The sequence below is a fragment of the Oncorhynchus nerka genome, linkage group LG14 (genome assembly GCF_034236695.1).
Source record: "Oncorhynchus nerka isolate Pitt River linkage group LG14, Oner_Uvic_2.0, whole genome shotgun sequence".
Classification (NCBI taxonomy): domain Eukaryota; kingdom Metazoa; phylum Chordata; class Actinopteri; order Salmoniformes; family Salmonidae; genus Oncorhynchus; species Oncorhynchus nerka.
The window spans coordinates 67,707,752-67,719,737 of record NC_088409.1 but is presented as its reverse complement, the minus strand read 5'-3'; the positions used below and the strand labels follow the sequence as shown (position 1 = coordinate 67,719,737).

At 44.0% G+C, this 11,986-nt stretch overlaps 1 protein-coding gene across 1 annotated transcript; it reads left to right on the top strand.

Moving 5' to 3' along the window:
• The first annotated feature begins 1,836 nt into the window (after window positions 1-1,836).
• LOC115141750 (methylosome subunit pICln-like) lies at window positions 1,837-11,333 on the top strand. Its single transcript, XM_029680918.2, has 7 exons — window positions 1,837-2,479; window positions 3,724-3,860; window positions 3,967-4,065; window positions 4,329-4,439; window positions 4,684-4,857; window positions 10,887-10,953; window positions 11,118-11,333. Coding segments are annotated over exons 1-7 (708 nt in total). The 5' UTR covers window positions 1,837-2,360; the 3' UTR covers window positions 11,119-11,333.
• The last annotated feature ends 653 nt before the right edge of the window (window positions 11,334-11,986 follow it).

Sequence of the window (11,986 nt, the reverse complement as noted above, 5' to 3'; positions counted from 1 at the left end):
ACCTGTTTTTGCTTTGTCATCATGGGTAGTGTGTACATTGAGGGGGGGAAAAACAATTTAATCCATTTTAGAATAAGGTATTAACGTAACAACGTAGATAAAGTCAAGGGGTCTAAATACTTTCCAAATGCACTGTATGTGGACACCGCTTCAAATGAGTGGATTCAGTTATTTCAGCCACACCCGTTGCTGACAGGAGTATAAAATCAAGCACACAGTAATGCAATTTCAATAGACAAACATTATCAGTAGAATGGCCTTACTGAAGAACTCAGATACTTTCAACGTGGCATAATCATAGGATGTCACCTTTCCAAAAAGTCAGTTCGCCAGTGCTGAAGAGCATAAAAATAGTCTGTCCTCGGTTTCAACACTCACTACGGAGTTACAACTGCCTGTGGAAGCAACAACAGCCCAAGAACTGTTCGTCAAGAGCTTCATGTAATGGGTTTCCATGGACGAGCAGCCACACTGAAGCTTAAGATCAATGCCAAGCGTCGGTTGGAATGGTGTAAAGCTTGCAGCCATTGTACTCTGGAGCTGTGGAAACATGTTCACTGGAGTGATGAATCACGCTTCACCATCTGCCAGTCCGACAGATGAATCGGGGTTTGGTGGATGCCAGAAGAACGCTACCTTCTCTATTACATAGTGCCAAATGTAAAGTTTGGTGGAGGAGGAATAATGATCTGGGGCTGTTTTTCATGATTCGGGCTAGGCCCCTTAGTTCCAGTGAAGTCTTAACGCTACAGTATACAATGACATTCTAGACAGTGGTGTAAGTACTTAAGTAAAAAATACTTTAAAGTATCTACTTAAGTTGTTTTTTGGGGTATCTGTACTTTACTATTTATATTTGACAACTTTTACTTTACATTTCTTAACAAAATAATGTACTTTTTACTCCATACATTTTCCCTGACACCTAAAGTACTTGTTATATTTTGAATGCTTGGCAATACAGGAAAATGGTCCAAATCACACAATTATCAAGATAACATCCCTGATCATCTCTATTGCCTCTGATGCTCTGGACTCATTAAACACAGATGATTAATTTGTAAATTATGTATGTATGTTGGAGTGTGCCCCTGGCTTTCTGTAAATTAAAACATGTAAAATGGTTTGCTTAGTATAAGGAATATGAGATTACTTATACTTTTCATTTTGATGCTTAAGTATATTTTAGCAAATACCAAATAAAACCAAATACTGACTTTTACTCAAGTAGTATTTTACTGGGTCTTTCACTTTTACTTGTCATTTTCTATTCATGAATCTTTACTTTTACTCAAGTATGACAATTGGATACCTTTTCCACCACTGATTCTCAACGATTCTGTGCTTCCAGCTTTGTTACAACAGTTTGGGGAAGGACCTTTCCTGTTTCAGCATGACAAAGCGAAGGTCCATACAGAAATGGTTTATGGAGATCAGTGTGGAAGAACTTGACTGGCCTGCACAGAGCCCTGACCTCAACCCCATTGAACACCTTTGGGATCAATTGGAATGGAGACTGCAAGCCAGACCTAATTGCCCATAATCAGCGCCCAACCTCACTAATGTTCTTGTGGCTGAAAGGAAACAAGTCCCTTTCTAGTAGAAAGCCTCCCCAGAACAGTGGAGGCTGTTATATAAGCAAAGGGGAACCAACTCCATAGTAATGCCCATGATTTTGGAATTATATTTTCGACTAGTAGGTGTCCACATACCTTTGGCCAAGTAGGTATGTTGTTTTTAACTTTTCGCGCGGCTAGTAGGAAGAGGAAAATCATCACTTCCTCGTACACCCCCCGACCTGTAGTTGGCGGTAATGTTGTCTTGCCGTCGCTGTTCCTTCTCTTCTCCGTCACTATTTTCCACAGCGTCATAACCCTCGCCTATTTCTACAATGTATCTATTTGAAACCCTAACTCTGAACTATAATAAAGAACCCGAACCTAAAAAATAAGACCAATAAGCGCTTACATTTTTTATTACAAGCCATATTTACTTTGTCGCAACTTATTTTCTTGGCGGGGATGCGTAGTTGTTACAACTGAGCTATAATAAGAACGGTGACGTTAGCTAGCAGTGGGAGCTGGGTCGAGTAAATGCTACCGAGCAAGCTAATGGCACTAACGTTTCAGGGGAATGTCTACTAAATAAATATTCAGACTCGTTAACTCTTCAGGCTATCGATAGCTATATCGTCTTTTATTTTGTCTTGCCTGCACAGACATCTAGCTATCCGTTTCTGTTCAGACAGAGTTAAATAGGCAGTTTTGGGAAACGAAGTTAGCCAGCCAGGTCACAGAAGTGCAGTGTTGTGGACCGAGCCAAAAGAGAGTTTCTCTGCCGTCCCCCATCGGTTTCCGAGGATGGTTCTGCTAAGGAGTGTCCCCCCACCCACCGAGGGAGTCCGGCATGAACAAGGCGAGACGACGGCGGTGTTGGACGGGAAGGGTCTCGGCACAGGGACTCTCTACGTTGCTGAAACGTATGTGACGCTTTGGTGTGGTGGCCAGTTGACATTTGTTAGTTAGCATGCTAGCTAATTTCTAAAGTCCTAAAATCAGGAAGTTTGAAGACTTACATGTTTCATTAGTGTTTTTGCTTTGAAAATATACACTTAACATTTTTTTTTTATATATAAACTTCAACTTGAGCACCTTGAACTTGAATTTTGCATCATGTTAGCTAACTAGTCAATTACTTGACGTGGATCTCAATTATATTTAATTGATTAATCACTTCTCCTTGCCTCACATCCTTCCTCCTTGTCTCCTTCTCAAAGCACATTGGCCGGGAAGATCTGAGGTTCCTCCGTTTTGAGGAGGCAAGGAGGGAGGACAAGATGAATCAAGGAAATACAATGAGTTTCCACCATATAATAGTAATCCAATTTTATTGGTCACATGCATGTGTTTAGAAGATGTTATTTCGGGTGTAGTGAAATGCTTGTGTTTCTAGCTCTGACAGTGCAGTAATATCTAACAATTTCACAACATATACCCAATACACACACATCTAAGTAAAATAATGATATTAAGAATGTATAAGTATATGGACGAGTAATGTCAGAGCAGCATAGACTAAGATTAAGTAGAATAGTATAGAGTATCTCCATATGAGATGAGTTATGCAAGATATGTAACATTGTTTAAGTGATTAGTGTTCCATTGGCGTGGCCAGTGATTTAAAGTCTGTATATAGGCAGCAGCCTCTGTGCTAGTGATGGCCATTTAACAGGCTGATGGCCTTGAGAGAGACGCTGTTTTTTAGTCTCTCGGTCCCAGCTTTGATGCACCTGTACTGACCTCACCTTCTGGAAGTGGGGTGAACAGGCAGTGGCTCAGGTGGTTGTTGTCCTTGATAATATTTTTTTGGCCTTCTTGTGACATTGGGTGCTGTAGGTGTCCTGGAGGGCAGGTAGTTTGCAACCGGTGATGCGTTGGGCAGACCGCACCACCCTCTGGGCAGGTAGTTTGAGGGTTTTAGGTGCCAAGCCAAATTTCTTCAGCCGCCTGAGGTTGAAGAGGTGCTGTTGCGCTTTCTTCACCACACTATCTGTGTGGGTGGACCATTTCAGTTTGTCAGTGATGTGTATGCCGAGGAACTTGAAGCTTTCCACCTCCCCTGCGGTCCTGTTAATGTGGATAGGGGGGGGCTGTTTCCTGAAGTCCACGATCATCTCCTTTTTGTTGACTCTGAGTGAGAATGTTGCTTTCCTGTGTTTTCCAGGCGGTTGTCGTGGTTTGACGGGTCAGGGATGGGCTTCTCTCTGGAGTACCCCACTATCAGCCTTCACGCCATCTCACTAGACCTCAGCGCCTACCCACAGGAACATCTATACGTCATGGTCAATGCAAAACTCAACGGTGAGAGACACACCTGTCCATCAGTGTCAATATCAAACCTTGCAGTGAAACACAAACTTGTGATCGAGTAAGAAGATCCTAAAGTGTGTGTCTGTGTGTTCCCCAGATGAGATGCAGGAGAATGCCCATGATGATGAGGAGGATGAGGAAGATGAGTGTGAGGGGATCACAGAGATCCGCTTCGTCCCTAGCGACAAGGCAGCATGTAAGTGTGAGGGGAGAGGGATGTCTAGTTGTGCAGGGCTAAATTTAAGTCAATGCATCTTTATTAAGCAGGTCACAGATAATAACATCTTCCACATATAATGTAACCAGTGCTGTACAATAGCCAATAACAAGTTCAAACATCTCTATACAAACATGCATTAGGGATGTCTAAAGCTTTTCTCTCCAGTTTTTTGACATGCAGCTCTAGTTTGGAATCGCTATGCCAGCTAGGATTTCACAAATGTGTGTGTGTGTGTCCAGTGGAGTCTATGTTTTCAGCGATGTGTGAGTGTCAGGCCCTGCACCCAGACCCAGATGACGAAGACTCCAACGGGGATTTTGACGGAGATGAGTACGATGTGGAGGAGGCAGGTGTGTAACTCACTCATTTATACAAGCATACAGACACACTTTAACATACAGTTCATGAACTCACATAGATGGAGTAATCAAGAAGATAATATTAACATTGTATCTCCACCTTCTTTCTGCCTTCAACGGAAAAGAGGCAGGTAAGAAGCCTAACAACTAGGCACTCACCCTACCAGCTGCTGCTACTACTAATACACACAGGTACACACGCACTCACTGGTGGTATTCTCTCTCTGTCCCCCAGAGCATGGTCAGGGTGATATCCCGTCATTCTGTACATATGAGGAGGGTGTGTCGGGGCTGAGGGCTGAAGGCCAGGCCACTCTACAGAGACTGGAGGGCATGTTAGCTCAGTCTGTCGCAAACACCTTTCACATGGCTGGGGTCCGCACTGATGAGACCAATGGAGAGTTTGACGGTGGGTCACACACACGTACAATAATAGGTCACACACATAGTCAAACACAGGATACAAGGGTAGGTCACACACACACTGAAATAGTATAACCCCCACAGGCAAAGTTTCATGAACGGGATGTAAATAATACACAGCGGAGGTTCTTGAAACTGACTTTCTCGGCTCTGCTTGTTAGATGTGGTTGTGTATTGTAATAACCACAAGATTTATTTAACTAGGCAAGTCCGTTAAGAACAAATTCTTATTTACAATGACGGCCTACACCGGCCAAACCCGGACGACGCTGGGCCAATTGAGCGCCGCCCAATGGAACTCCCAATCACGGCCAGTTGTGATACAGCCTGGATGGCACTTGAGGACAGAGTGACAAGGATCCCGCTCTACATAGTCACTACATAACAGCAAGTACATAACAAAGAGAACATAACATAATACAATAAAAGAAGCATGCAAAAACATTGTTACAAAATATTACCAGGCTAGCTACTTGGTCTTAGAATATCCTGACTGGCTTGAATGGAACAAGCATCTGTCAGATGAGGGAGCTTAGCCATGGAGTCCTCTAGAAGTTAAAATAAGAGCATTGAAGTCGGCCTGATACTGGCAGCTAATAAGCCAGTACAGTTAGTCCTTCTCTTGAGCACCGGATGGTTCTCCCAACTCCAGCCTGTCGCTGACTTATCACTACAAAAGAGTGAAAACACTCAATTTCTGTGGCTGTGTTTCTCCGAGAAGGATACACCTGCTAGAATCTCTTCCCTCTGTCACACACTCTTCTTACACTTCTATATTTTCTCTCTTGTACCATCTCTCTCCCTCCATCTCTTCCCTATTTGGTACCTACTTTTTGATTTTCTGTGGTAGCTCTTTCTCCTTGTTGTTGACATGGTACCTGTTCCCACATTTCTCTAAGAGCCATCTGAGCTCTGACCTGGCCGACTGAATGTGTTCTTCTATAGTGGTCCCCCTACCGGCTAGCCATTCTCCTCTGGAGAACAGAACCATGGTGCGACTCCACTCCTCCTCCCAGCACTCTAGGTGCTTCTCCCCAGCCACTTTGTGTCTCCTGACGAAGGGCAACCCCAGAGTAGACCAATGGGAAGGCAAGGGGTCCAACCCCCCTCGGCCAGAGTCACACGCCCCTTCAGTTGACCTTTAACCTTGTCTGAGGTGTCCTCAGCAGGGACACGCATCCAGCTCTGCGTGCTGATCACATTCACCAGAGTACCGTATTAGTTTATTTCATGATACATGAACCCCCCCCTAGTAGCGCTGTCTAGTCCCAGGAGGCTGTTGCCACTGGAGCTCTTTTCCCCTGATTGCTCAGTTTAACCAGGCCGGCTCTAGGAAAAGTTTTGGTGGTTCCAAACTTCTTCAATGCTGCAGAAATATTTTGGTACCCTTCCCCAGATTTGTGCCTCGGCACAATACTGTCTCGGCGCTCTACAGACGATTGCTTCGACCTCATGGCTTGGTTTTTGCTCTGACATGCACTGTCAACTGTGGGACCTTATATAGACCGGTCTGTGCCTTTCCAAATCATGTCCAATCAGTTGGAAGTTACCACAGGTGGACTCCCAAGTTGTAGAAACATCTCCATGATGATCAATGGAAACAGGATGCTATTTCAAGTCTCATAGCAAAGGGTCTGAATTCTTATGTAAATAAGTTATTTTTTTAATACATTTGCTAAAATGTCTTAACCTGTTTTTGTTTTGTGTATTGTGTGTAGATTGACAGACCTTATCGTGAAATGCTTACTTACAAGCCTTTAACCAACAATCCAGTTTTAAGAAAACGAAGAGTTAAAAAAATAGTAGCCAGTCTATGACTAGGGTGGCTGGAGTCTGGCAATTTTTATGGCCTTCCTCTGATACAACCTGGTATAAAGGTTGTATCCCTTTTCCTGGGTGGCAGGAAGCTTGTCCCCAGTGATGTACTGGTCCGTATGCACTACCCACTGTAGCGCCATGCGGTCAGAGGCCGAGCAGTTGCAATACCAGGCGCTGATGCAACCAGTGGTGGTGCAGCTGTAGGACTTTTTGACGATCTGAGGACCCATGCCAGAACTTTTCAGTCTCCTGAGGGGGAATAGGCATTTTCGTACCCTCTTCACGATTGTCTTGGTGTGTTTGGACCATGTTAGCTTGTTGGTGATGTGGACACCAAGGAACTTGAAGCGTTCAACCTGCTCCACTACAGCCCTGTCGATGAGAATGGAGGTGTGCTCGGCCCTCCTTTTCCTGTAGTCCACAATCATCTCCTTTGTCTTGATCAAGTTAAGGGAGAGGTTGTCCTGGCACTACAGTTCCTGGTCTCTGACCTCCTCCCTATAGGCTGTCTCATCGTTGTCTGTGATTAGGCCTATCGCGTTGTGTTTTCGGCAAACTTAATAATGGTTTTGGAATCGTGCTTGGCCATGCAGTCATGGAGGGGACAAAGCACGCACCCCTGAGAGGCCCCTGTGTTGAGGATCATCATGGCAGATATATTGTTGCCTGGCCTTACCACTGGGAACGGCCTATCATGAAGTCCAGGATCCAGTTGCAGAGGGAGGTGTTTAGTCCCAGGGTCCTTAGCTTAATGATGACCTTTGAGGGCACTATGGTGCTGAATGCTGAGCTGTAGTCAATGAACAGCATTCTCACATGAACCTTTTGTCCATGTGGGAAAGGGCAGTGTTGAGTGCAATAGAGATTGCGTCATCTGTTGGGGCTGTATGCAAATTGGAGTGGATTTAGGGTTTCTGGGATAATGGTGTTGTGAGCCATTACCAGCCTTTCAAAATACTTCATGGCTACTGATGTGAGTGCTACGCTTCTGTAGTCATTTAGGCAGGTTACATTTGTGCTCTTGGGCACAGGGACTGTGGTGGTCTGCTTGAAAAATGTTGGTATTACAGACTTGACAGGGACAGGTTGAAAATGTCAGTGAAGACACTTGCCAGCTGGTCAGCGCATGCTCGGAGTACACGTTCTGGTAATCCGTCTGGCCCTGCGGCCTTGTGAATGTTGACTTGTTTAAATGTCTTACTCACATCGGCTACGGCGAGCGTGATCATACAGTAGTCCAGACCAACTGGTGCTGTCATGCATGCTTCAGTGTTGCTTGTTTCAAAGTCCTTTAGCTCGTCTGGTAGGCTTGTATCACTGGGCAGCTCGCAGTTGAGCTTCCCTTTGTAGTCCGTAATAGTTTGCAAGCCTTGCCACATCCGAACAGTGCCCGGAGCCGGTCTTGTAGGATTCAATCTTAGTCCTGTATTTACGCTTTGCCTGTTTGATTGTTCGTCTGAGGGTGTAGCGGGATTTCTTATAAGCATCTGGGTTAGATTCGCTTTCCTTGAAAGCGGCAGCTCTATCGTTTAGCTCAGTGCAGATGTTGCCTGTAATCCATGGCTTCTGGTTGGGGTATGTAGGGACGGTCACTGTGGGTTTTTGCTTATGAGTGGGAATCAGAAGAATATAATTATGGTAAGATTTGCCAAATGGAGGGCGAGGGAGAACTTTGTACGCGTCTCTGTGTGGAGTAAAGATGGTCTAGAGGTTTAAAAAATATATATACACTGCTCAAAAAAATAAAGGGAACATTAAAATAACATCCTAGATCTGAATTAATGAAATATTCTTATTAAATACTTTTTTCGTTACATAGTTTAGTGTGCTGACAACAAAACCACACAAAATTACCAATGGAAATCAAATGTATCAACCCATGGAGGTCTGGATTTGGAGACACTCAAAATTAAAGTGGAAAACCACACTACAGGCTGATCCAACTTTGATGTAATGTCCTTAAAACAAGTCAAAATGAGGCTCAGTAGTGTGTGTGGCCTCCTTGTGCCTGTATGACCTCCCTACAACGCCTTGGCATGCTCCTGATGAGGTGGCGGATGGTCTCCTGAGGGATCTCCTTCCAGACCTGGACTAAAGCATCCGCCAACTCCTGGACAGTTGGTGGTGCAACGTGGCGTTGGTGGATGGAGCGAGACATGATGTCCCAGATGTGCTCAATTGGATTCAGGTCTGGGGAACGGGCGGGCCAGTCCATAGCGTCAATGCCTTCCTTTTGCAGGAACTGCTGACACACTCCAGCCACATGAGGTCTAGCATTGTCTTGCATTAGGAGGAACCCAGGGCCAACCGCAGCAGCATATGGTTTCACAAGGGTGCTTGTGCTTTCAGCACAACCCCCACCTGTGGACGTCGGGCCCTCATACTCGTCGGGCACTCATGGAGTCTGTTTCTGACCGTTTGAGCAGACACATGCACATTTGTGGCCTGCTGGAGGTAATTTTGCAGGGCTCTGGCAGTGCTCCTCCTTGCACAAAGGCAGAGGTAGCGGTCCTGCTGCTGGGTTGTTGCCCTCCTACGGCCTCCTCCATGTCTCCTGATGTACTGGCCTGTCTCCTGGTAGCGCCTCCATGCTCTGGACACTACGCTGACAGACACAGCAAACCTTCTTGACACAGCTCGCATTGATGTGTCATCCTGGATGAGCTGCACTACCTGAGCCGTGTGGGTTGTAGACTCCGTCTCATGCTACCACTAGAGTGAAAGCACCGCCAGCATTCAAAAGTGACCAAAACATCAGCCAGGAAGCATAGGAACTGAGAAGTGGTCTGTGGTCACCACCTGCAGAACCACTCCTTTATTGGGGGTGTCTTGCTAATTGCCTATAATTTCCACCTGTTGTCTATTCCATTTGCACAACAGCATGTGAAATGTATTGTCAATCAGTGTTGCTTCCTAAGTGGACAGTTTGATTTCACAGAAGTGTGATTGACTTGGAGTTACATTGTGTTGTTTAAGTGTTCCCTTTATTTTTTTGAGCAGGGTGTATATATATATGTATATGTGTGTATATGTTTTTTATTCTCTACTTGTTGCACATGTAACATGCTGGTAGAAATTAGGTAAAACAGATTTAAGTTTGCCAGCATTAAAGTCCCTGACCACTAGGAGTGCCGCCTCTGTATGAGCATTTTTTTGTTTGCTTATGGCAATATACAGCTTGTTGGGTGCGGTCTTAGTTCCAGCATCGGTTTGTGGTGGTAACTCTACAGCTAAGATAAATATAGATCAACTCTCTCGGTAAATAGTGTGGTCTACAGCTTATCATGATACAAAACCTCAAGACTTCCTTAATATTTAATTTCGCACACCAGCTGTTATTGACAGTATATACAGACCGCACCCCTTGTCTTAATGGACCCAGCTGTTCGGTCTTGCCGATGCACAGACAAACCATCCAACTGTATTTTATCTGGAGTAAAATTATTTGCGTCCGACTCATTAAAGAAAAAATCTTTGTCCAGTTCAAGGTGCGTAATCGCTGTTCTGATATCCAGAAGCTATTTTCAGTCATAAGAGGTGGCAGAAACATATGTACAAAATAAGTTACAAACAATGCAAAAAACCATTCAAAATAGCACAATTGGTTAGGAGCCCGTAAAACGGCAACCATCTCCTCTGGCGCTAAAGCTGTAACGTAACAAAATGTAGAAAAAGTCATGGGGTCTGAATACTTTATGAATGCGCTGTAACTTAACGTAGTAAGTAAATATAACTCAGTATAGTAAATGTAACTCAGTATAGTAAATGTAACTCAGTATAGTAAATATAACTCAGTATAGTAAATGTAACTCAGTATAGTAAATGTAACTCAGTATAGTAAATGTAACTCAGTATAGTAAATGTAACTCAGTATAGTAAATGTAACTCAGTATAGTAAATCAATCTGGCCAGGTTTGTTTGAAACACACTGCTGGAATTTCCAGTATGAATGTTTTTTTCCTGTGTGACTTTGTCACATGTACTTTGTCTTCCAAGGCATTCAGAGCCCCTATCTTGAAAGAGAAAAAAACTAAAACATTTTCACTTTATTTTTCTCACTCTGAGCAGCGGGTATATAGTTCAGAGCATAGCCCACACCCGTTATCAACACATGAGCATGAAGAAAGCTGCATGTGTTTCATGATAATCAGTATATTGGCTGTTCTAGTCATTCTATTTCTATGTCTGTCTTTGCAGATGGGGTGGAGGTGGATGCAGGGTCGACGGTGGCTGGACAGTTTGAAGATGCAGACATAGACCACTAGTAAAAACATATCATAATACTACGTTATAATTATCAGTATGCTAGTGTGATGTTTTGTGTGATCACCTTTAAATCCACATCCTGCTGTCAACTTTATGGACCTGCTTTACCATACTGTAGCTAAGTCTCTCACTGTCTTTTTTTGCTCCCTCTTCTTCTTTCAGATGGATCTCAGCCAGTCAAAGCACTTGTGGTACATTGTGGGATAGGAGAATACAACCTCTCCACTTCCTGTCCCCAAGGCATCATTTTCCACACACATATATATTCATCTCGTGTTTTGTACCTGAAGACCAGTTGTACTGAGTTTTCCCCAACAGGGAGCAGTGTTGTCTTTGTATGAAATCTCTTCAATAAATAAATAGTTTTTGTATGAATAACAGTGTGTTTGTGTTATGTGCACATTCCAGAGTAACATAGGAGCTACGCTGAGGTGTCAGCAAATGTTTTAATATTGAAGTCTGTTTTATTATGCTGAACAAAAATATAAACGCAACATGCAAAGTGTTGGTCCATGTTTCAGGAGCTGAAATAAAAGATCCCAGAAATGTTCCATATGCACAAATTTGTTAACATCCCTGTTAGTGATCGTTTGTCAAGATAACCCATCTACCTGACAGGTGTGGCATATCAAGAAGCTGATTAAACAGCATGATCATTACACAGATGCACCTTGTGATGGGGACAAAGGCCACTCTAAAATGTGATGTTTTGTCACACAACACCATGCTGCAGATGTCTAAAGCTGAGGGAGTATGCAATTTGAGTGCTGACTGCAGGAACATCCACCAGTGATTTTGTGTTCATTTCTCTATCAATTTGGCAGTATGTCCAACCGGCCTCACAACCGCAGACCACATGTAACCACACCAGCCCAAGACCTTCACCTGTGGGATTGTCTGGGGGGGGGCTATGCCCTCCCAATCCCACCCGTGGCTGCGCCCTTGCCCAGTTGTCAAATTCATAGATTAGGGCCTAATAAATGCATTTGAATTGACTGATTTCCTTATATGAACTGTAACTCAGCAAATTA

Excerpts from the sequence above, each read along its gene's own strand:
- LOC115141750 (XM_029680918.2), top strand. The coding sequence starts at position 2,361 with ATGGTTCTGCTAAGGAGTGTCCCCCCACCCACCGAGGGAGTCCGGCAT. Across the intron at positions 3,861-3,966 it reads GGTCAATGCAAAACTCAACG|ATGAGATGCAGGAGAATGCC; the intron begins GTGAGAGACACA and ends TGTGTTCCCCAG. Across the intron at positions 4,440-4,683 it reads GTACGATGTGGAGGAGGCAG|AGCATGGTCAGGGTGATATC; the intron begins GTGTGTAACTCA and ends TCTGTCCCCCAG.